Here is a 25056-nt window from a genome sequence, read left to right on the forward strand (position 1 = left end):
CCAGTTTCCCTCTCATTCGTACAAGTGATGTACCAAACTGATTTAAAATTTGAAAGCGCCACTCAGGCACTCAATGAAACAAACAAGTGCTGCGAGAGCTATGCATGAAATCGACTCACACAAAATACCAACATTATGTAGAAGATTAGAAATTCCCTAAATCATTTTAGGAACTGGTTGGAGCGCTTTTCTGTGTCACATGTACATACATAACGTCTATGTGATGTAGGCCATGAACGGTCATTGCCGGTCAGTGATATGAAAAGTAGTGACAGAACGTACTCTGTCACCATGTGAATCGTTTCATTACATTGATACTGGAGTTCATGTGATTTACTAATTTTAAAGTAAAACGAAATAGTTCTTCTATTGCATTTATTTATAGTTATTTCAAAGTCTGTTCCGAAAGTTATTATAACTGGAGGTTTCTTAATTTGGTATTACGTAAAGGACATGTAGTTGTACTACGGGCCTCAAAAAACGGAAAGTGTCGGATCAACTTATTTCAGTAAGTCGATTTATAATATAATTAAATCTGTATCTGATGCTGTTGTCATGTACCTCTGGGTTTATGTTTTCGCGTACGAAAACAGGTTCGTGGTAATATATTATATAGTCTGAAATCTGAAATATAACTCTGTTCTATCAATTGTCATTTTTCCGGTGGCATGTGTTTGGTGAAAGTGTAGTGTAATTCAGTGTAAATTAAGGACATGGAAGGGAAAAGCGGTTGGCTTTAGGTTGTATTAATTCACAAAGAAGTATTGTAATTAATGGTCTGCCATCATCTGCTAACGAATTCATTTGAAGTGCAGTTATCCTAAGCCCACGAACGTACACAGTGTAAAGTTTATAACATGATAAATGGAATGGAAGTCATTTTTCGTATATAATAATGCAATGCTGGGGAAAATAAAAGCAGAACAAAATAATATCACAAGTTTCATGGTAACTAGGTAACCATATATTTCGCCTTACTTAAACTATTCCATAATATGAATTATATTAATATGTAACCGAATAAGTCATAGGTTAAAAATTGGGTTCTATTATTTCTCATATAATGCAGTTTGAAACTGGTGTTTGGAATGAATGAAGGGAATTTTGCTGCTTACAGAATCAATCAATCAATCAATCAATTTTCTTAATGTATCCAGTTGTTTGCTGACAACATAAGGTCCACTATAGTCCATTGTAGTCTTTCAGTTCTTGTTTTCCATGAGAAATGAGGGGTATTTTGATCGGTGTTCATTATAGATGTCTGTTGCTAGTAGCCAGAGTTGGGGTGTAGTCAATATATAAGTACTGCAGAGCTGTGTCTTCTGCAGCTGGTACTGATGATTTTAATTCACTTCTTTTGTGGTTTAATGGATGGACAGTATACAGTAGAAGAATGTGTTCCAGATCTTCATCATGATTATTACACCACAGACAAGTAGGAGTATCAGAAAGGTGAAATCTGTGTAGGTACAATTGTGTGACATTGTGACCTGTTCTGGCTCTTGTTAAAAATGTCTGGGCAAATTTGTGTATATTTCCAGGTCATTTGGTTTATTTTGAATGGACTGTAAAATTTATCCTTTGTCAGAAGAGAGCCATTTGTTGATCCATAGGTTTATAAAATGAGACCTTACTGAAGCAAAGGCACTGGATAGAGATATCACTTGAAGAGGTCTTGGTTGCAAATATGTTGCCTGTTTTGCAATATTATCAACTTTCTCGTTTCCAGGTATACCACAATGACTAGGAATCCATTGAAATGTTATTTCCTTTGGAGTTTTTTTTTTTTTAATTTACTTAGTTGTTTCTGAATTGGAATAATTCTATGTGCGTATAGGTTTGGTATATATTTGATTATATTGGAATCGGTAAGTATGCAAATAGATTTTTCAGAAATTTGAATAACACACTGAAGAGCAGCATCAATAGCTAGCAATTCAGTGTCTAAACTGGAGGAGGATGAACATGGTATGAAGTAACTTTCTTGATATTTTGGAATATAATACCCTGCTCCTGATGTTCCATCATCAGAGGTTAGAGATCCATCTGTATAAATTTGAAGGCGATCCTTATATGTGATGTAGATTAGTTCCATGGCATCTAACTTAAGAATGTATGGAGGATCATTTTTGGAATGATTTTCTGGAATTTGTATGCTATGTTCTGGAATTACCCATTTCCATGGAGGAATTTCGTTCACAACCGGAGTTTTAGCACTCAGTGTGTCTGTGATATAGATTGGTATTTCTTCTTTGTTTATTTTGTAGAAATTACACAGGATATTATCTGACAGTTTGAAGAACATGATAATAACTGTCATTTTTGTGGTGAATAGATACTGTTCATTGTATTATAGATTATTTATAAATAAGAGTTTGTTGCTATAGTCTAAATATGTTTCATGTAAGAAGTAGAAGTTTTCCGCTTTATCATAATATCTATGCATATCAATGAATGTCGGTCCCACAGCAGTCTAATATTATATTAGACTATGGTAAGTGCTAACAACGGTAATGTACCCTAACAACTGATAACATCCTTTAAATTCCTTTCGGCAAGGGGAGTGAATGTTTAGATTGATTGAGCAAGCTTTTGCTGTTTTGTAAATTTTTCTCTACAAATACTACATTTAGCTATAGACGTGATAAAGTGATAAGCCTGAATTGTGAAAGGGATATCGATTTTCGTTAGGTTATTTTGGCACCTGACCCTCTTAAATCTAATTATATCACGATAGGTAATGGTATTCAAGCAAGTGTATACTGGGTATCGGAAAGCATTGCTCTTGAACGAAGTACCTACGTTTTATATACATGTACACACGCACATATATGAGGCCTCGCCATCCTCATTGAATAATCAAGACTATAATATGTAGTCAACATGTAGATACCTATCAATGAATGTAGGTCCCAGAGTAGTCTAATATTATATTACCTACCAACGAATTTTTCTCCAGTAATAGGTATGAAGTACGTTAATTTTAAGGATTGAAGTGTAGGCCTCAGTATAAAAGGCATAGCATGATCTTCAAAACACTGAAATATTTGAAAAAGAGAAGAAATTACTGCTTTCTTTTTCACGCATGTTCCGATCTTACTGCTGTCCGAACTAACACCACTACTGTACCTGCTGTTACAGTATGCGATCATTATTACTAGAGTCCAGATTTTTATGTAATTACATATTTTTTCCTTGGTATTTATCTGTTTGAAAGTCAAAATGTTGGCGAATTAGGCTACTAAGATCAATATAGCCTATGTAATTTTAATAGTACATATATTTACATATTTGGCACAAATTAATACCAGTACAGATTTTTAAGGTACCGGTAATTACATATTTTTACATAAAATTAACATTCATGCCAAATATCGTTTAATTAAATGCCTTGTAAAGAAAATTATCAATATTTCTGCATAAACTAAAGCGAAATTGTAAAAAATTTGGTAATTCGGTAGAAAACATTGGTCAATATGGCGGACATAATCGAGGATCAGTGACAGGTTAGGTTTGGTTTGTTCAGGTTTTTGAAGTCTACCAAAAAACGTATATATGCGAGGCATACCGAAAACCTCAACAAATCAAACCTAACCTGTTCACTGATCCTCGATGTCACTGAAGTCTGTCACATTGACCAACGTTTTCTACCGAATCACCAAATATTTATACAATTTTAAACTCAAAGTTGTCAGTACAAAAAGAGATACATATTTCAGCATTCAAGATCGGACAACCATTCAGGTATAATCTGATACTTCCCTGCTAATCCTGCCATCTTGCATTTTGTTCTCAAAAAATACCTGGGTGATTGACAGGTCTCGCTATGTAATGACCTCATATCACTCCATCGCCTGATCCTGATCCTCAGCTGAGAAATATTGAACTCTTCAGAAGACATTGCTGTCAGCCAAATCCATGCACCAATAATCTCATGCGATGTTGTGAGATCATTATGATGTATAAGAACATTCTATCTGATTGCAAACGAAATGTAACCTCTGAAAATACGGAGAAATATATTGTGGAACATTGTGCTTCATGCCATGATTAACTTTATAATTGCACCAAAAACTATATCGTGGCATATATAAATGTGTAATTTGTATGAAATTCATCTTCTTATTTGTCTTTATTTAAGATAATTTTTGAAAACGACAATTGTTAACTCCTTATGCAATTTTGATGTTACATAATATTTAGTACATATTCTGAGATTTTTAATTACATATTTATGTACGTATTTTTAGAATCAATATTATGGTATATAGAAATCCGGACTCTAATTATTACATTAGTCAGTCATATGGATTGGTGCAATTAACATTACGTATTTGCAAGCATAACTAACAAGTTAATTGTTCTAGGTTGCGTTAGATTAGGTTTTTAATTAGTATTGGCGATAATTCCATTGCATGCAATTCACATTTACATAAATGCCGAAATTATAATACAAGAGTGTCAAGCTCTCGCTGTTAATACCCATCAGTGGTTAAGTGAAACTGGCATACACAGATAGGCCTATTTTAATTTTTTGTTGTTGTTGTTTTCTAATGCCAGGCGTTTGACAATAAAGTCATATGACCTCTTGCACTCCAATATTTTTCAAAGATATTATCATGACCAGCCAATGAAGCCCAGATTTTGAGGTGTTCCGAATCCATTTCTTGGTTTGAGTTGCACAATGGGCAGTTAGGGGACTGATATATTCCAATTCTATGTAGGTGTTTAGCCAAACAATCATGGCCTGTTGCCAATGTAAATGCAGCTACAGACGATTTTCGTGGTAAATCGGGAATTAATTGTGGATTTTGATGCAGAGATTTCCATTTTTTTCCCTTGGGATTGTGTTATAAAATTTTGTTTGTTGAAGTCTAAGTATGTAGATTTAATAAATTCTAATTTTTTGTAAATTTTGTGTTAATATGTTCATGCAGTAATGGTGAAATTATAAGAAAACTTAAAAGAGCCAACTTTAAGTTATTCTCCCTAAAATTGGAAATGCAATCTGATATGTTTGCAGTATTATAATTGTAATTGAACGTAAAATCTGAAATGCAAGGTAAAAAAAAAAAACTATTGTTTTCAGACAAACTGGTGTGAAATTATAATTTAAGATAATATTTTCTCATTTGTTAGCCATCAAATCGTTTGTAATTGAGAAATGTTCTTACTGACCTGTATATACCTGGCTTATCATTTGATGTATGAAAATTGTATGTAATTTGTGCAATTTCTATTGATAATTATGCAAGCTAATGTAAAAGCTTTTAAGCATATCTTGATTTTGTTTTAGGTGCGCGTTATATTGGTTTGAATGGATAGACACCCTCCTCTGGTGTGCGAGGAGAACCAAGTTGATTCTGAGACAGATAACATTGATGACTATTACGAGTTGTCGAAGTTGAATAACTCATTCGAAGACTTGGAAGAAGAACTCGCAAAGAAGGGGCTGTTGTCCCATGTAGCAGAGTCTACAGACAGACCTCTGGAAGTCATGGGCATTGAAAATACATGGTAAGTACAATGAAAGAAGCATTTATGAACAAATCACCGCATATCTTAACGTGTTAAAATGAATACTGTCTAGAGGAACTGTAGAAATATATTAATCAGAGAGATCATTGAGTTTATGATAAAATTCCAAGTGTTATGACACAACAATGTGTATAATACTGCTTTATCAAAATGAATTTTATATTTTTCTTCATTGTAATAATGACACCACGAAAACAATACTATTATACAAGGCGTGTTCTTAAAGTAAGTTCCGTTTTAATTATAGCCGTCGCATCGCTGCACTCGTTATTTTGCGCATGCGTGTTTTCTTCTTCAGTCCTCAGGCAAGCTGTGCATGCAGTTTCAGAGCTTCAGTCCGTGTGTGTGGTTAGTTATGATCAGTTGAAATGTTTAAAGTGATCGAGCACCCTGCTGACTGTAAGATGCGGTCTGTTATCCGTTTCTTGAATGCGAGAAACATCAAACCAGCTGACATTCATCGTCAACTTTGTGAGGTGTATGATGATAATGCCATTAGTGATGGAATGGTCAGGAGATGGGTTAGGAAGCTCGAGGACCACTTCTCTGTGCATGACGAGCAGCATACCGGTTGGCCATCTTTGATCAATGACGATTTGGTGCGTGCTGTCGATGAAAAAAAATTCATGAGGACAGGAGGTTCACAATTTCTTCGCTTTCCTTGAATTTTTCACAAATGTCGCGGAGTGTTCTCTACAAAATTGTGACATCGATTATGATATCGAAAATTGTGCTCACGATGGGTACCCAAGATGCTCACCGAGGAACACAAAACCAAACGAACTTCCAGTGCATTGTGCATTGAGCTTTCCCACACGTTATAGTGAGCAAGGCGATGAGTTTCTTGACCATATCGTGACAGGTGACGAGACTTGGGTGTCTCACATGACACCTGAATTGAAGCAGCAGTCCATGGAATGGAGGCTCACTGCATCGCCAAGGAAAAAGAAATTCAAACAAACCATGTCAACACGCAAGATCATGTGCACTGTTTTTTTGGGACAGAAAAGGAGTCCTACTCATCGAATTCTTGCCTTGGAATGAAACCATTACTAGAGAAACCTATTGTCAGACCTTGAAGCTCCGTCGCACAATTCAGAACAAGAGACGTGGGATGCTGACCGACGGAGTTGTGTTGCTTCATGACACTGCTCAGCCACACACAGCTCGTGACACCCAAAATCTCATCTCGAAATTTGGCTGGGAACAAATTGACCATCCCCCTTACAGCCCGCATTTGACTCCGAGTGACTTTCATCTCTTCCTGCACCTCAAAGAAGTTCCTCGGTGGTCAATGTTTTTATGGCGATGATGAAGTGAAAACAGCAGTGTGGGAGTGGTTCGCATTGCAGGCGGGCGAATTCTATAATGAGGGGATAAAAAGACTTGTGCCACGACTCGATAAATGCCTCAATAATGGTGGAGATTATGTTGAGAAGTAATTGAAGTGTGGGGAATACAATGCAACAAAAATGGTTTGTAAATATCTTCCCGTTTACTTACTACACCCTTTTGGAACTTACTTTAAGAACACGCCTCGTAATAAAAAATTACCAGTGATATACAGTATTAGCATGCTGAGTTTCTGTAACACGTGTCAAATAGTTACGGAGCATTACTTGTCTCCTATTAAATTAGGAATGTTGACGGAGAAGAAAAGCAGTATATAGGCGTGCATGTAATAGAGTCCGCTCTAAATCACTGCAGTCATTTCTAGTAGTTCTGCTAGTGATCAGTGTTGCAGATATATTCATCTTTGAATACAAATGTTTATTATCATAGTCATTGTGCACTATTCTGTTTACAGATGTGTTTCAGTTGAAATGGGTAAGATTTCTATCGGTATAAAATGTTAGCAACAAAATAATTGTTTAATCACCAGTTACATTCATGAAACATGTATCTTCATTGCATTAATGTTCCTAAACATAACACAGCAACTAAAATATTGGCAGGTGACAAAATACGTAACCTAGCGTTAAACAAAAATTTAGGATTTTTCTACATTGCAGGACTGAAGAAAATGCTTTTGTCACTCCTCCATCTGGAGATTTCCCAATACCTTTACCACCTCCTGGCGGATTTGATGACATAGCATGCTTGGATACAGATACACCAGCTCCCGAGCAAGGCCCATTTCCAGATCCTGACTTGGGTACTCTTTTTTCAAGTGAGTCTGATGCTCAAGAGGATGTAAGGGGTAAGTAGCTACAAATTTCCTTATACTTTTCATTATTCTACAAATTTCCTTTAAGTTTTCATTGTTCAGTTTTAGAATGTGAAACATATGTCACATTTATTGCTTATAACTTGTAGTACCTAAATTAAAAGGCTCTTCAGCTACAGAAATGTCTAGCACTCCTGTCCCAGAAAAGCATCGTTCTGTTCAAAAGAACAATATACTTACTTAATGTATAAGGAAGATCATTGACAAGATGAAAATGTGATATTAATGATATTTATGAATTTGTTATAGAAGTTTTTCGACTTAACTAGTTTCACTTTAAAGATGAATTATTAAAATAGAGTTGATTCTCATTATAGCAAACATTTAGTAAAATTCAATACATTTCTCATTATAAGTGTTCATCCGAAAATATATTTTTTATATGATGAAGCGATTTAACAATTTTTGTTAACATCATGCTTCCACTGCATAACATACCAATTCAATTTGCATACAATTTGTGTCTTTGAGGAAGATGAGCAAAGTTAACAAGATTTTCTGAAGACCCAGTTGATTAGAAGATTATATCTGATTTCGAAATTTCTCTCTTTATCTTTGACATCGTGTAGGTACAGACATGTTTGTATAAAGAAACCTCACATGCATATAAAATTTCGAATTAATATCTCGAGTTTTGTAAATGATGCATTGTATATCAGGTAAAATAATTTGATCAAATAATGCTGCACTGCACTGAAAACAGAAAATGTAAACCTAATTACTCTGATGGCTGCTGAACATTAATATCGCTTCTACCAAGTACAAGACCTTGGATGTAGTGGCCACTGTGAAGACATTCACTGCCTGATGTTTCTCATTGTAGAAAGGTACCCAAGACAAGCAGACAGATGCAGAGAGAGGTAGTTAGTTAATGGGGTTTAAAAGTTTGCATCAGCAAATTCTGTGACAAACGGTATTTGAAGTGCATAGATCTAGAAAGTAAACTACTTTTTCAGCACCAATAACAGATAGGCTAAAAATAACATACCGGTATATACAACAAAAGCTTGGAAACGAGGAAATTTAAAAATAATACTTTAGACAAATATAGAAAGTCATACTCATTAATAACCTTTCTTCCTTCTCTTACTATCGTTTCCCGTTCTTTCTTTTTATTCCCATTTTTTTCTGTTTTCTTTTTCCTCTTCCCTCTTTTTATTTATTTCGCTCCTACTTCTTCAGAGATTACATTGTATGTGCTCCAGTGATGCAATTGAGCTTTGTGGTAATACAGAGAATTCCTCACCTGAGAAATTCAATAACTTGGCTTAAGTTTTACTACCAGATTGAAATCACATTCTGCTATATGAGCTAAAGCAATATATTTTCTGAGGTGAAAAATTCCTGTATCTTGCCTCTTATAATGATAGCCTTGTAATATTTGGATTATCTGAGTCTTGCATATTTCTTTAATTCTACAATTATATAATTAGTGGTATGCATTCATGGCTACAGTGGCAGCAAAGTGCTTACAAAATCTTTATTTGACAAAATAATTGGCAATGAATGTTGTATTTTATACAGTAACAGAGTTCTTGTTTTAAGTATATTTATTTAATTTTAGTTAGTTTGTATTAATTTTAGGAAGCCTGCACAATAAGAGATAGAGATGAAGGATACAGTGTTATAGGTTACCTTTTTGATGCAGATTCAGCAGCATGTCCTGGAGTATGTGGTCTGCGGAATCTGGGCAACACTTGTTTCATGGCCTCAGGGCTACAGTGCCTGGCTGCTACACCCTCTCTCATGCAGTACTTTCTCACGCGTCCCTCCACCGAGAAGGATAACACACACTCTCTCACAGACCAGTTTGCATCATTGCTGCAGAAGATGTGGAGTGGCAACTACTGTGTTCTGCGTCCTGTTGAGTTCAAACAAGCACTGGGCATCAACTACCCTCAGTTCAAAGACTTCCGACAAGTAAATGTTACTTTGCTGTATGACACTTTCCAAAGTTTACCAAAATTTGCTTGTAACTTTATCCCTTGTTGGAAGAAGGTTATAGCACTGTGTAAAATCACTTTGTCTACAAATTGACCATCCTAATTCAAGTTTTGCGTGTATGTTTTATTCAGTTTTTCCAGGCAAATGGTTACAGTGCTCTCAAGTAGGAAATAAACTCTGTTTTCAGAATTTCTTTTGCATTAGTGTAAGTCAGTTCAGAATGATTTATGGAATTGAGTGCATCATTAAATGAAACAAATAGCTCATTCATTAAGTCAAAAGTTAGGAGTACTGTAAAACAAGTATTTACTCCTATCATACAATTCACTCTTATTTAGGTTAAGTTTAGATTTAAGACCTCTCCTGGCACCACATTATCATAATCATCCTATCACATCATCGGGGTAATGTAACTCCGCCTTCCAGGCGCCCCAATCTCAGAAGTGGGTTACAACTAAGCCACGGCCAGGAGAGAAGACCAGAAATGTCGAAAAGACAACCTGGTGGCATTGGATAAAGAAAAAATTCACTCTTTCATATGTACAGCTGTCCCAAAAAAAAAAAAAAAAAAAAGTGGCCGCACTCATGAACAGCGAATATTTTCTAAGTCTGCTTCGGATTATAGTGATGTTACATGATGCATGTGCTTATAGAAGCAGTTTCGGAACTGTGATGTTTAAGCATGAGTCATTCAGCATCTAAGTCTCGTAGAAAAGTGGTAGAGTGTTCACTTAATGATTCGAAGGTTGTGAGTTTGAGCCTTGTTCATGTTACAATTTTATTTTATTATCATTCGTTAGTGATATAAATAATATTCAAGTTATCATTTGTATTCTGTTATCGTTCTTTAGCGATATAAATAGTATTAAAGTTATCATTTATATTCTTTATTGTTCTTTAGCAATATAAATAATTTCAAGTTATCATTTATATTCTGTTATCATTCTTCAGCGATACAAATAATAGAAATTTAATGTTAGGTTTTTAACAATAGGCCTACAGCTGCATAATGCAAGTGTTAGTTTTTTCTTCTTGTATTATTACATTATATTATCCTGTAACACAAATTCAAAAGGAGTGACGAGGATTTGAACCTGAGATGTTCACATCTAAATTCCGACGTTCTTCTGACTGAGGTATGGGCGCACAAGTAAAGAAACATGTGCGGAAAAATTGGTCCAATCTCCCTCCCAAGATGTCCTGATGATTTGTGAAAGCTCGTCCAGGATGCCTGGGATGTAGTGACTGAGAAGAATCGCTATTTCAAAAATCTAGTCAATTCCATATGCACTCGACTGCAAGATGTAATCGAGAAGGGAGGAAGATGGACTGAATATTGAATCATGGCTTTTTTTTTAATACTGTTTGAATTTTTTTAAGGGAGACGCCAGTAAATTTGTTTTGTTTATGCCATAAAAGATATTTCTGTTGAGAATAAAATCTTTTTTTCCTTCCCCTTGCAATCATAATGTCATAATAAATAATGCTAAAGTCATGGCATAAGACATTTATGAACCTGATATTAACTACTAAAACAACAATCATAAAAGAGACAGGAGCAATTATATTTTCTCTCTCTTTAAAAAAAAAAAAAAGACTAGGTTGCATTCGAACGCACACCTTATGAATACCAGCCCAGAACACTACCACTATGCTAGAATAGTAACTTGCAGAACACTTCAATTATAACTGTAGATATCAGGCCAATAGTCCAACAATATGTAACATCACCTGTTTCTGAATTATAACTGAGATGCTCGAAGGGAACTTATTTTCTAGAGAGCAATCACTTTTTCTTTTGACAGCTGTACTTGGAGATAATAAATAAATCAATAAATAAAAGTGGGGGTTATTATAAAACTAATATTTATCACTGTTCTACAGTGAAGTGGTATTGTACGTACATACATAATTGCGTGCGCGCGCGCACACACACACACACACACACACACACATATACAGTAAAGACTAAAATGCTATTTCTTTAACATAGGATATGAGAAGTATAACAGGAAAAGTTTCACAATAAAAGTACTTGAACCAAATAATTTGGCATTTTAAAGAAGAAAGACAATATTATATACAAACAATGTCCTTTAATGAAGTTGATCCACTTACTGGGTTGGTCTTGTTTTATGAAAATGAAAGGATAATGTTTGAAAGTACTTTGAATGTAACTTTAACTTTGCATCAGTTTTTATTCAGTGAATTATATATAGATCTTAACTTTCATTTTCTTTACTCGAGTTTTTTTCTTTTTGGCCATACTTTTGCAACAAAGATTTTTCTTGGAAAATGCTGTTTATGAACTTACATTGAGAACAATTCATTTATGTGCAAAAAAATTAAAAGTAAATCCCTACAATCAATTTAATAAATTTCATGTTCCTTTGCCTTTAAACAAAACATTCTTACTATTGGTGTAAGAATTACAGATTTTATCCTTACAAATCCATGTAAAGTTGCTGACTGAGAACTAACAGAAACCATCATGGTGTACAAAGTCTCTTTCATTATCAAGGATGCAAAAATATGTGTTCGTTTCTAAATCTCGAAATAAATTTTTACAGCTTCACAGTCCTATGTCATCAGCCTGGTTGGCGCAGTTGGTATAGCACTGGCCTTCTATGCCCGAGGTTGCGGGTTCAATCCCGGGCCAGGTCGATGGCATTCAGGTGTGCTTAAATGTGGCAGACTCATGTCAATAGATTTACTGACATGTAAAAGAACTCCTGTGGGACAAAATTCCGGCACATCGGTGATGCTGATATAACCTTGGCAGTTGCGAGCATCATTAAATAAAACATAACGTGACATTTAAGAATCCTATGTCATAAGTAGAATGTGAGAGTAATTTTGAAGATGTTGGAATTTTCTAAGCATATGTGATGTTTTGAATAAATCCCTCTAAACCAATGTAGTTAACTTGAACTTCTTACTTGCTCCACATGACAAATATTACATGTTAGATTAAAATTCCGTGCTGAATTTCTCAATCTTTATTTCCTGTATGATTGTATAGGAAGTTTTATATCACTAATTTCACCTGAGTTGAAGTTGTTGTGTATGTGTGTTGCAGCATGATTGCCAAGAGTTTCTGGCTCTGCTACTGGATAATCTCCATGAGCAGTTGAACACAGCAAGCTGCAAGAGTATTCTGTCAGATGTGTCTACTGCTCCACCTACACCACACAGTCAATGTGAGATGCTAGATGAGAGAGAGCCTCCCACAAGGAAGCTAACAGTTGATGGGATGGACCAAGAGTCATCCACTCAGGTAATACTGCATGTTCAAAAAATTAATAAGTGCCGGAGAGGATTTTTCTCTGTTCCACTACTCTTTCATCGTACGATGAAGCAGAATATCTGGATGGAAACATCATATGTACTTCGGTACATTAAAATAATATATATGATATGCATAAATCACTTGTGATTTAAGACGGCGCTTATTCCATCGGATCCCGGCCAACCAGTCACTCATAACGAGTGCACCTCTGCACATGTGTGGACATTAGTCCTACGTTCATAGAAATTTATGACGTAGTGCAGAGGGCGGCCACCAGAGGAAACCCAAGAGGTGGAACTTAAACTGAGAGGATTCGATCCGACACTAGGATGGGAATCCGGTGTGGCTTAGTGGATAAAGCATCAGCACGTAGAGTTGAAAACCCGGGTTCAAATCCCGGTGCCGGAGAGAATTTTTCTCTGTTCCACTACTCTTTCATCGTACGATGATACAGAATATCTGCATGGAAACATCATATGTACTTCGGTACATTAAAATAATATATAGTTAATAAGTGAGTTTTAGTGGGAAAAATTACTCATCAGTTTGAAAGCACAGTTTCTAATATGGTTCTTTATTATTTGTTTCCATTATCTGATCCACTTTCAGTCCCATTAAGGGCAGATACCTGATAATGAAGATTTTATTATAGTTGTTTCCATCATTGCCTTTCATTAAATGTTTTATATCTGAGTTAATGAATGTGTGTTGCATTTTGTTATCCAGACAGGGATTTCAATCGAGGGTCTGCGATGTGGTCACTCATCTTCATCTCACAGCTCTGAGAGCTCAGGAGAAAGTCGCAACTTGTTTCGTCTGCGACCAATACCAGAAGACATAGTATCTTTCAAGGATGTGAATGTTACCGACCATAAACAAGAAGTATCAGCCAAGCAAGAGGTTAATAGTATTCAGACTGCGAACCAGACAGAATTGGATAAAGAGGAAGTTCGCTTTATATGTAATCAGACTTCTAATAGTGAAATTAACAGCAATAAGTTCATTGCTCAAAAATTTATAAGGAAAGAAAGTGACTTGAATGTGGAACCTGTGCTGGAGAAAAATGAGGTGGCACATCAACTGAACAATGTATCACCGTGCTTGCGAGGCTTTGAGGATATCCTCAAAGATGCCAAAACGTCCAATGTCAACGTATTGGTCACAGAGCAGGAGGCCAACAATGAGATCAGATTCGACTCTGAGAAGTTTCCAAAGTATGAGAATGCAAGACGTCGTGATCCACTGGAAATGCCTAATTTGACAGAGTTTCACAACTTTGATGGTAAGACTGTGAGTGTGAAGAGAATTAAAGAGACAAACCTCCTGCACGAGACACTAGATTCACCACCAGAGTGCAGTGAGGAGCTAGACCTGGAATCGAGCAAGTGCTTCAATAACATAAAGCGTATGAAGTTGGAGGAACGTGAAAAAAACTTCCGCATGGAGTGTGAGCGTAAGCTGAGGGGACTGGACCCTACGGTGGTAGGGGAGAGTAGTTCAACAGATGAGCTGCTTGGTGCTGGAGCCTCTTCCTGTCACTCACACCTCCCCATCAATTTCAATGAAGAGATAGAAGCTGACAAACATTGGGAGAAACATTTGAGCGCCAACCAGAGCATCATTGTTGATACATTCCAGGGCCAGTTCAAAAGCACAGTATGTTTTCTTGTTAACTTATGTAATATGTTAACTAATTACCTGTTTTAAATTCCACTATTTAAATTCTTCCAGTTTACTTTGGATTCAAATGTTGCATGTTCAAACCTAGCCAAGGAAGATAGATTTTTAAGTCAAAAACTGTATGTGGCTTCCATTGTGTTAGAAAGTAAAGCATTTGTATGATATGTAAAAAATCTCTTTTCACTTTCTCATTATACAGAGATTAAAAGAATATATTGTGGATCTGCAAAAAAAAAATAAATTTCAAAATTTTCACGGAAATACACATTTTCAACATCCTGATACTAAGAGTGATTTTCTGTATGTTGGCTGTGTACAATGATTTGTTTTAATACATTGAACAGATTTTTCACATTCAGTATTTATGGGTCAATTCATCTGGAAATGATATACACGAAGTATAATGTTTTTTTTTTTTTTTTTTTCTTTACTAATAAGTGACTGGATCTTTATTTAAAGAATAACACAGAATGGCAGTATACTCAAAATTGACTCAGAATATCCTGCATCCCTACAATTTTGTTTCTTACATTAAATTGTTTTATTGAAATGGCATGGACAGTATGTCTCCAAGAATGTTTCTATCTGAGAAGTGATTAATTACATAATATACCCTAATGCTACCATTCAAAGACAAAAAATGTAACATTTAAAGACATCTATATGAATGTCTTTTCAAAATTAACTTATCATTTGTCATTACAGGAGAAAGTGACTTAATTTTTCTATAAAAATTACCTGCAGAATTGTATTTTCAAATTCTTCAGGGAAAAAATGTTTGGTCATAGAAGTATCTGTATAAATTACTGTTTAAAATTGAAGTAACCTAGTTGTTATGAAAATAGAACAAAACAATACAATTTTTCTGCAAATTATTAGTTTTCTGTAAATTAAGTCGAACATTTATTCTCAAAAATCTGTTATTACACTTGATTAAAAAACCAATTAGGACAACAATATTAGCATAGGAAAGTGTCCACAAAAGTATGAAGTTTTATAATTTTCTCTTCAATGATCAGTATTCACAGTAGTGCTGGTTATTTCACAAATTAGTAACCTATTATTTGTTTAGTCAACTATCCGAAGACAGGTCTGAACCTCATAAGTTAGGCACCACTTATTAGGCAACCAGGTCATAAGATAATGGGGTAGGATGGCTAGTTCCTTTTCGCCTCCATTGCATACATCGCCAAGTAGCTACATCATTATTATTTAGTATCCCATTATAAACCACTAAATACCTCTTAATATTTGTATCGCCGATTTTCATAAAAAGCTGAATAATAGTGAAAGTGATTGCAATATACATGAATTTATATAAAATTAATTGCATATATCTACTTGAACCAAACACTGATTCAAACACCCCATTTTTTAAGATCATAAGCGAACAGAAAACGAAAATTTATGTTCTTGAATGCATAGTAAATTATTTCGTTATGTACTTGATGTTGTAGTTTAAGAAATAAAAGTATTTGCAATATAGTAAAAAAGTGGAATGTTGTGAAACACGTAAAACAAAATTCTGTATCCAAATGTGCCACAATTTCATTATCAGTTGTGCAACATGTGTAATCATGATAACTTTTTATTGTGGGGAGATCTGAAACATGCTGATTTACAATCTCTATCACACGTAGTTTTGATACTCTTGCTAAATGGAAGATCATTTAAGCCAAGGCAGTTGACAAAGATCTGTGGTTTAATTGCGAAGTACTCACCTTTGGAAATAAGCTATTATTATTCCATTAATCTTATTGATGTCCGTTCCCAACCCAAATAGCTGATTTAATAATTATCAACTTGAAAGTTTGCTCCTGTTTAAAGGAAAAGAATTGTGCTCATCATAATAATTTTAGAATTGCTGATAGATCCACCATTTTCCTATTCAAAGGATATTAATATTTCCTTAGCATTAATAGATTGAAGTGTGTTGACTAACCACTATCCTGCATCTGATGCCAAGCTTAAGAACTATGAAAATCCTTCCTTCCGTAACTATTTCTTCATGGCGTGAATGTTTGGACTTGCGCCATCATGTAACTTAGGTTAATTAAAATAATGAACTGTCATATTCATTGATTGCTTCCTAAGTTCTACATAATATACCGATACTAAAAGATCAAATAAATACTAAATTAAAAATACAACTATAGTATTTAAAATGAATGAAATCCTTAATGAAAAATTCACTTCTTAAAAGTTACAATATTTCTTTGTTACCAATGGTTCCTAACCTGAGATGCGTGCATGAACATTAGTCCATTAGACGAAAACTATTTATTATGTGTTTGTTTTACATGTAAATATTGACCACACATGTAGTACTGTTTTCAGTTAAGCACATGGTTACTTTAGATGTTCAAAATGTTCGTCGTTGGCAGCTAGACACACAATGCAACAACGAGCGGTCGCCGCAGCTACGTCGGTCAATGTTTCAATGGAGATCGCTGCACATGCTGCTGTAATCTCCCGGCGAAGGTCCTCCATTGTGCATGGCTTATATCGATAGACTTGATATTTCGAGGTTCCCCACAAATAAAAATTCATAGGGGTTAGATCTGCCAACCGTGGGGGAAACTCAATGGGCCCTCTTCGTCCAATCCAATGTGTCTGCAGATTGTCATCCAGGACAGCTCATACGGCTAGGTGGTAGTGTGGTGGCACCCCATCCTGTTGGTAGAAGACCTCATCATCAGCTCCATGAAGTGCACGTACACCTGGTAAAATTGATGTGTGTAACATTTCGAGGTACACCTCCAGTGACAGTACCATCAAAGAAAAAGGGGTCCTACTAAGCCCCTAGATGATAGCCCACACACTCATGAACCCCTGGTAGATTGACTGCCTTATCCACATGAACATGCGGACTTTCAGGTGCCCAGTAGACGCAGTTATGCCAATTCACTGTTCCATTAAGTTGAAAAGAGGCCTCATCAGACCACATTTACCTTTGTCACAAATTGTTCGCCTTCAGTTACCATTTGCAAAATTGCATTTGATGATCAGGATCGTCTTCATTAATCACGTGCAGTAATCATGGGATGTATGTAAACTTTCCAATTAGCAGCTTTTAGAATTCGTCATACACTTGTACAGCTAATCCCCACTTCACGTGCACATTACATAGAAGATTTCTGTGGAGAAGTAACAAACCTTTCCAACTCGAGAGCTGATGAAGCAGGATTTGTAGCTGTATGCAATCTTCCCTTGTAAATATCACCTTTTTCCATGCACCTCAAACTTTGTCAATAATGTGTTCGTTAGGCGGGTTGGGGGTTCTGTTTCGTACTCCTGTCTCCACTGATTCTGCACTTTAACGGCATTATCAAACCTCATAAACCACTTCAGAATGTATTTTCACTGTTCAAACGTCAAGCGTGCTCCAGCAATTTTGTTTTCTCACTATCATGATACTGACATCTGTTGAGCAAAAGACCATACTACAACATACTCATAATTCAAATCAATTGACAGTATCAATATCCCGATCCAGTCTGACAAGGAGTGTATATATTTTTTTGACGGACTCTGCATATTAATTAAAAACATTTTGATAATTTGTAGGGTACAATTTATGGAAATGTGCTGCCAAGTGGTATACAAGTGAAGGTTTGGGAATACTATTTTATATCAATTGACATAAATGTTGAAATGGGAATTAAAACTTTTTTGACACAATAATTTTACCCTTCCTCTTCCCAGTCACCAAATTCACTAATAATCTGTAATGATTTTAATATATTGTGTTCTTTTTCTTTTTTTTTTTTTTTTTTTGCTGCTTCCCAGGTTGTTTGCTCTACTTGTAAACACGTTTCTGTTACATATGAACCTTTTATGTATCTCTCGGTGCCTCTACCTCATGCTATGGAAAGACAAATTTGTAAGTACTGTATATGAATAGTCATTTGAAGATGTATGACACAGATGACCTAAGAGTTTGAAATGTCAGTACAATATACAAGTTCTTTCCTCCTGTTTGTAGTACATGTTTCTTCTTTAGGTGTGACATTTGTACCTGCCAGTTCAAAGGAGCCTATAAGATATCTGGTGACTTTAAATAAACAAGATAAAGTCATAAAATTGAAGGAACAACTAATAAAATGTATAGGACAGGATGCACCGAAAAATATAGCCTTGGCAGAAGTTCTGGATAGTCATATAGCACGAATATTGGTATGTTGACAGTGTTTATAGTATTTCACTGGTGGAATTCTGTAGCTAAAATGTGCATAACGTCTTAATGGTGTTAAATTCTCGTTTCAGGATGAGAACTCTCTTTTGCGCTATGTGAATGACACTAATCGCAGTATTTACGCCTTTGAATTGCTTCCACCTCCAGTTGTACTTGATATCAAAAACAAGAACCCAGATGAGAATTCACTTCCTCAGGTAATGTAGCAAGTTAACCACTTGAAGAGTATACATTCTTCCATTCACGACTTTCCTGGTTCTCTGACATAGAATGTCAAATTATTTGTAAAGCTAGGCAGAGAAACAAATTCATTGTATTTTTCACGATTCTAGTGTTTATTTATTTTTATTTGGAGTTTTCACAGTCCGTGTTTAGGTTGATGTGCATTCCTTCAACAGCTTATGGAATTTGTACTGTCTCAATACAGCCCAACTTGAACAAGGAAGCAAATTCTGTAAAAGTTAATTTTAGATAATAGTGGACTGTTTGCACTTTCACAGAGGACATGCAGGTTCAGATCCTGAAGCTTGGAAGTTCTTGTGGACAAACATGACATAAGAGAAACTACAATTTCTTTTATCATTATTTCGTCAATATTCCAATACCATCAATGCATGAAGAAATGTCTAGCATTGCTATCTAAAAGTCAGGTTGTGAACTAACTAAACAGGAAGTAGTTGGGTGGGCGAGAGGAAAGTGCGGGTTAGAGGGGTAGCCTGTGCAGCGATAACACATTGAGTGTGGGAGATGTAAGGGAGAAGGAGAACAGAGCTTTTCATTGGACCTTACGTGGAAATGTCGTCTGCTAACGAGAATCTGGTAACAAGATCACAGAGACAGTGTAGCCAAACTTCCCAGTTCATTTGAAATACCACATGCATTACAAGTCTCATTTCGTACCAGTGTCATTAGCTCGTGGTTTCTTAAAAACAGTAATTTTAATTACTAAAATTGTTGATAGTGTTATCAAAAACCATATACAGTAGTACTTGAATAGAATAATGAATTCTCCAGAGTGCTATTATAAAAAAAAAGGAAGTGGATTTTTAAGTCTGGAGAGAGAGACTGCATTCCTGCCACCTCAACACTAAGGGCTGGCAAGTGATCTTTCACATAACTAGTGAATCATTTATTTATAGGAATGAGAGAATGCTATCTGAATTTCGGAGCAGTTGTTAAAAATGTCCTCCATGTCAGGAACGTATAAAGTTCTGGGACACACTATGCATGAAGTCAGGGAAACTCGATGCACTAATTGCCACACAGCAATTTCGCAGCTCAGTAAAATTACCAGCACCTTAGATTTAAAGACAGTCCAGAACATAATGCGTGGGTTTTCCTTATCAATTGAACCATGCTCGCACTTAATTATCTAAATTCTTTTGAAAAATGCGTATTTTTAAACATGGTTAGGTAAACTGCATAGAAATGCATTTTCGTCACTGAAACATACAGTATCTACTGAAGAAGTCATACGAATTATGTTCATACAAGTTTTGGCAGCACTTTCCAGAGACTACACAACCATTCAAACTTTGTGTTGTTAAATTATTTAATAAGTCGCAAGAAACAGGTTCCGATCTCAATAAGAATAAACATTGTACATAGCTAATACTCAATATTAGTGAGGATGAGCTCCAGCAAGTGTCCCAGAACATCATATATTGCTGCACCATGTGTATAGAATGTAATGAAGGACTCCTAAGCATCTGCTCTAAAATTCAGGTAAGATTCTCTCCATTTCCTTACATAAATAATTCATTAGTTATGCAAAAGATCACTTGCCAGACTGTAATGCTGAGAGACTGCGTGATCTCCCTCTAATATCTGATCATTTAATTAAACTTGAAACACATTAAGGGGTTAGGTACAGCTTACAGCAGTAAAATTTTGGAAATAGTCAACATTTTTTTCCTTCATTACTGTATCTTCTGCTATAAGGAAAAAATATTTTTACGATTTTTTTTTTCAAAATGGTAGCAGTTCATTGTGCAGTGATGAAGCATTTCCCTCATAACTAAAAAACTATCCAACATTCTGTACTGAAATTTTTGTGTGTATTTATGCATGTCATATCTACAATAGAGTCATTCCACGTCAAATCGCACAAAATTATACAAATTTTGACCTTCATATTTCTGATTGCGTTTATATTTTTTTTTACCAACTCTATGGGTCTCATAAACCAACAAATGTATGTTTATTTCCTAAGTCCACATGTTTTTAAAATATTACATGTTAAAATTCGTTAAAAATGTCGCACAATGCAACATTTAAAGCGTCATATTTCTGACGATATTGATGTTAAATTTAAAAAAAAAAATGCATTTAAAAGCTTAAAGTACTGTCTTTTATTAAATATTTACTAACTAATTATAATATAATTATTTCAAATATTTTTTTATAATTCAATTTTTAAAACATATACATCAATGTGAATAGCCCTATTAAAAATCTAAAAAAATGCCTACTAGGTGCACTGAAGTATTCTTAATAATTCCAGAAAAAATCAGAATGGGATCTCCAATAGTTTAATGGGAATTTAATTACTTATGACAATGTGTAGTTGTCGGCGCAGCAGCAGTGGACGGGAAGCGTTAAAGCGCGCTAAGAGGTTTATCGGCGCTGGATAATTGACTGAACGTTGCAACATTACACCCAGTACGGATCAAGTTACTCGAGGAAACACTGCTAATTTACTTATTATGATATCTTCAAATATTTGTACATTATGCTTTCCAAATGTTTCTTTTCATTCGCCTACCTTCTTTCTTGAAAGAAAATTGTTTTACTAAATCTTCAGTTTTTGACAACGGAATGAAAGAATATAATTTTAATGTACCAGTTATTGGTTTTAGATTATGGTATCTGGCCTGCAAATTTTCAGTGTGGTTTTTGTGCTTATTGAATGGACAAAATATAAATGACACGTTAGAAATGTTTTTTGTGACTAATCAAACAGTTTTTTTTTTGGTGTTGTTATAGGATCTTGTATAGGCTAACTCTTGTGGCAAGTCTTTTAACAGTATCTCCAATGCCAACACATGGACCTTTACCATGCGACATTGCAAAGAAGTGTCATTCAGCACTAATTCCATAATCATCTTCATGTAAGCAATTATTTTTATTTATTTTTTTATTTTTTTTTATTTATTTTTTTTTTTTATTTTTTTGAACTTGATCCATTGGAAAAGTAGATGATTTTTTTCATATCGTTGAATTCTTGCTTTAAGAAATTGATTGCTTTGGATTGAAAAAAGTGAAAGGGATCGGTGTCATGTTTCATGGTTTCTGAGATGACATTACTTTTGTAACGAATTTCTGTATCTCCTTTGAAATATACTACGAAAGGATTTATTTATTTATTTAAATATACAGAATAAAGAATATAATTACAAACAAGAGAAATAGAAATAAAATAATACAATCAATATAAAAAAGGAGATGCAGTAGTATTAACAAACTTTGAGACCGAATGAGCAGCGCTCGTGTTCAGTCACAGTTCAGATATAATATTAATAGGCCTATAAGAGAATATAAAATAAAATAAAGTAGGAAGTAAAATTAAAATTGTATTGTATTGTGGCTTGGCATATGTTCCAATGCACACCTTGTATTGAATCTTGTATTACAAATGAATAATTTTCAGAAAAGTCTGCAATAACTATGTAATTTTCAGGTTGTACCAGTGGCGGCTGATTGACTGAGGCAAGTGAGGCCGGGCCTCAGTCACTTGGCTTAACTGAAATCAAATTTTGTTTTTTTTATATAATGTATTAGTTATTTGAATGAAGCATATATTGCTGTAGAAGTATTTGAAAACTTTGATGTATATAGACCTGTTTTGCAGTAAAATTTGTTCCTGAGGCCAGGATCGCTCGTGTTGGGTCTGGCTTGTGATGTCTATAGACCTGTTTTGCAGTAAAATTTGTTCCTGAGGCCAGAATTGTTCGTACCTGGTCTGGCTTAATGCATTTCATGTCCTTTCGCGGGCTTTGAGTTTACGCTTAAAACGTTGTAGCTGAGGCACAATTCGGCTGGCCTGGTCAGGTTTCACTCGTCCCATCCATGGGCCGGCCTCAAGGGTAGAGTGGGGTGGGAATAGCAGTGGTGACTTGTCTTCCTAACTAGGCCATAAATAACAAAATTCCAGCTCTTTGGCAGGCAGAAACCCACTCGATTCTCTCCCCTTATGTCTCAGTTTATGACATAAGCGAGGGTGTTGTACTATTGTACTTCGTAGTACAGTAGTAAATCTGGGTCAATGTTTTTATGTATTTTGGGAAAATGTAAACAGAAACAAATGAGAGAAATAATGCTGGTGCAGTTAATTCATTGTTAGAGTGTCCTTTTTCGAGAAGAAATAATACTGAAGGAAAGGAAGTTTTAAATAAAGAGAGAGACTACCGAGATACCTACGACATCACTGATAATTTTTCTGACACAATCTTAAACGCGAGTTTCTATTGCATCCTGGTATGGGCAACATAAATGGTTATGTGGTAATGTGATGCAAAATAAACTTCTCTTGGCCTTGTTTGTTGCTGTCAAAGGAAAAAAATAAAAAGAAAAGAAAGAAAGGGGAATTTCAACACAATATGGGATGCTTCATCACTAGACATCGGATTTTTAGGCACTAAAAATTGCAGTTTTAGGCGCCTAAAATAAGCTCAAAATTTGTAAAATTAGGCTCTATTTTAATGAAAATAGGCATTTTAGGCACATCAAGGTATCATACTTATTTCTTTCACTGAAATTTTTAGTTATACACTAAAATACGCACAAAAAAGTATGTTTAAACATTAAAAAAGAATACTATATTATATTTATAAACAGAGCTGCACAAATTTAATATATTGAAACTAATGAAATAATGATTATTGATATCAAGATTACTCATTTTAAGTTATTGAAATTCAGTTCCATGCTCAGACTTTATTATAATTATCTGCACAGTACACCACCAGAATTTTTTCTAAATTCTCCACAGTTAACCTTTGCCTTTTGTCACTGAGAATCATTTTGAAAGCAGAAAAACTTCTTTCAACCGAAACTGATGTGAGAGGCGCAAATTTTAAATTAGGTACAATAGAAACATCAGTACTTACTGGAACATTTACACTTTCCCCCGATATCACTCTTGATACTTTTTCCAACAATGAAAATCCTACATTCTTATTTAATATGTTGTCCCACTTATTTTTAATTTTTTTCCCAGTTTCGCCCAAAGCAGAATGTATGTTCACTTGAGCTTCCTTTACTATTGCTATTTGGCTACAAAGAGATTGTTTTTCACGTTCTAATTGTTCAATGCTTGCAGGTATGAAAGAAAAGTTTGATGTTATGTAGGCAATATCGTTTTTCACTTGTGAGTCATTCAGACAATCTTTCACTGCTTTCACACACGCTGCACTATCAGTTTCAGGTAATTTATCAATAACTGTGACCACTTCTTTAAAATACTTAGAATAATACACCACTGACTGAATCCAGATTCCCCATCGTGTAACAACCGGCTGAGGTGGGAGTGGGATATCTGGAAAGTTCTCTCTGAATATTGAAATCCTGGATGGGGCTTTACAAAAACATTTTTTTGTGTTAGAAATAAACGCATGACAAGAGGAAATTCATTCCAGATTGTTTCAGAAACCCTGTGAAGGCCATGTGCTAGACAGGTTACATGCGTGAGGTTAGGATAATATGTTTTAAGAAGTGGAGCTGCAGCAACCATGTATGAGGCAGCATCAGTACAAAACAACAGAACTTTAGAATCGTCTATATTACCTGAGTATAAAGACTGTAGGCCTTTATTTACAAAATAAGCAATGGCTTGGCTATTCACTTTCGAAAGTTCCTTAACACATACGAGGTGTGGAATCGAAGGTCCATCAGGACTAAGTTTTCCTACTACCATATTTGCTATATACCTATTCATAGGATCTGAGGTTTCATCCACAGAGACCCATATGTAAGAATCACCTATATCCTCCCGAATGGAAGCTAAAGTTTCATTGTATATTCTGTCTAAGTAATTTTTTCTTAGGGTCGACTCAGATGGGATATTTTGTTTGTAGTATTTTTGTAAAAACTGTCTTAAAACCGGATTTTCAATTGCATTCCAGGGAATGTTAGCAGCAACAAACGCTCTGGTTAAATCAGCATAGAAATTGCTGCTGAGATTGG

The 25056-nt window shown here is 35.1% G+C and overlaps 1 protein-coding gene across 3 annotated transcripts in view; it reads left to right on the top strand.

Annotated features, from left to right (window-relative positions):
• Window positions 1-259: 259 nt before the first annotated feature.
• Window positions 260-25056, top strand: part of LOC138701583 (uncharacterized) — a 64722-nt gene continuing 39925 nt past the window's right edge. For 2 of the 3 annotated variants that reach the window (XM_069828618.1, XM_069828620.1), the window contains exons 1-9: window positions 260-508; window positions 5297-5517; window positions 7551-7738; window positions 9414-9685; window positions 12789-12986; window positions 13725-14654; window positions 18468-18561; window positions 18682-18854; window positions 18945-19070. In XM_069828618.1, coding sequence (XP_069684719.1) covers window positions 5318-5517; window positions 7551-7738; window positions 9414-9685; window positions 12789-12986; window positions 13725-14654; window positions 18468-18561; window positions 18682-18854; window positions 18945-19070 — 2181 coding nt within the window. In that variant the 5' untranslated portion in view covers window positions 260-508; window positions 5297-5317. Of the gene's footprint in view, window positions 594-5296; window positions 5518-7550; window positions 7739-9413; window positions 9686-12788; window positions 12987-13724; window positions 14655-18467; window positions 18562-18681; window positions 18855-18944; window positions 19071-25056 lie in introns of all 3 variants that reach the window. The other variant, XM_069828619.1, reaches the window with a different exon arrangement.

Source organism: Periplaneta americana, chromosome 6 (assembly GCF_040183065.1).
Source record: "Periplaneta americana isolate PAMFEO1 chromosome 6, P.americana_PAMFEO1_priV1, whole genome shotgun sequence".
Classification (NCBI taxonomy): domain Eukaryota; kingdom Metazoa; phylum Arthropoda; class Insecta; order Blattodea; family Blattidae; genus Periplaneta; species Periplaneta americana.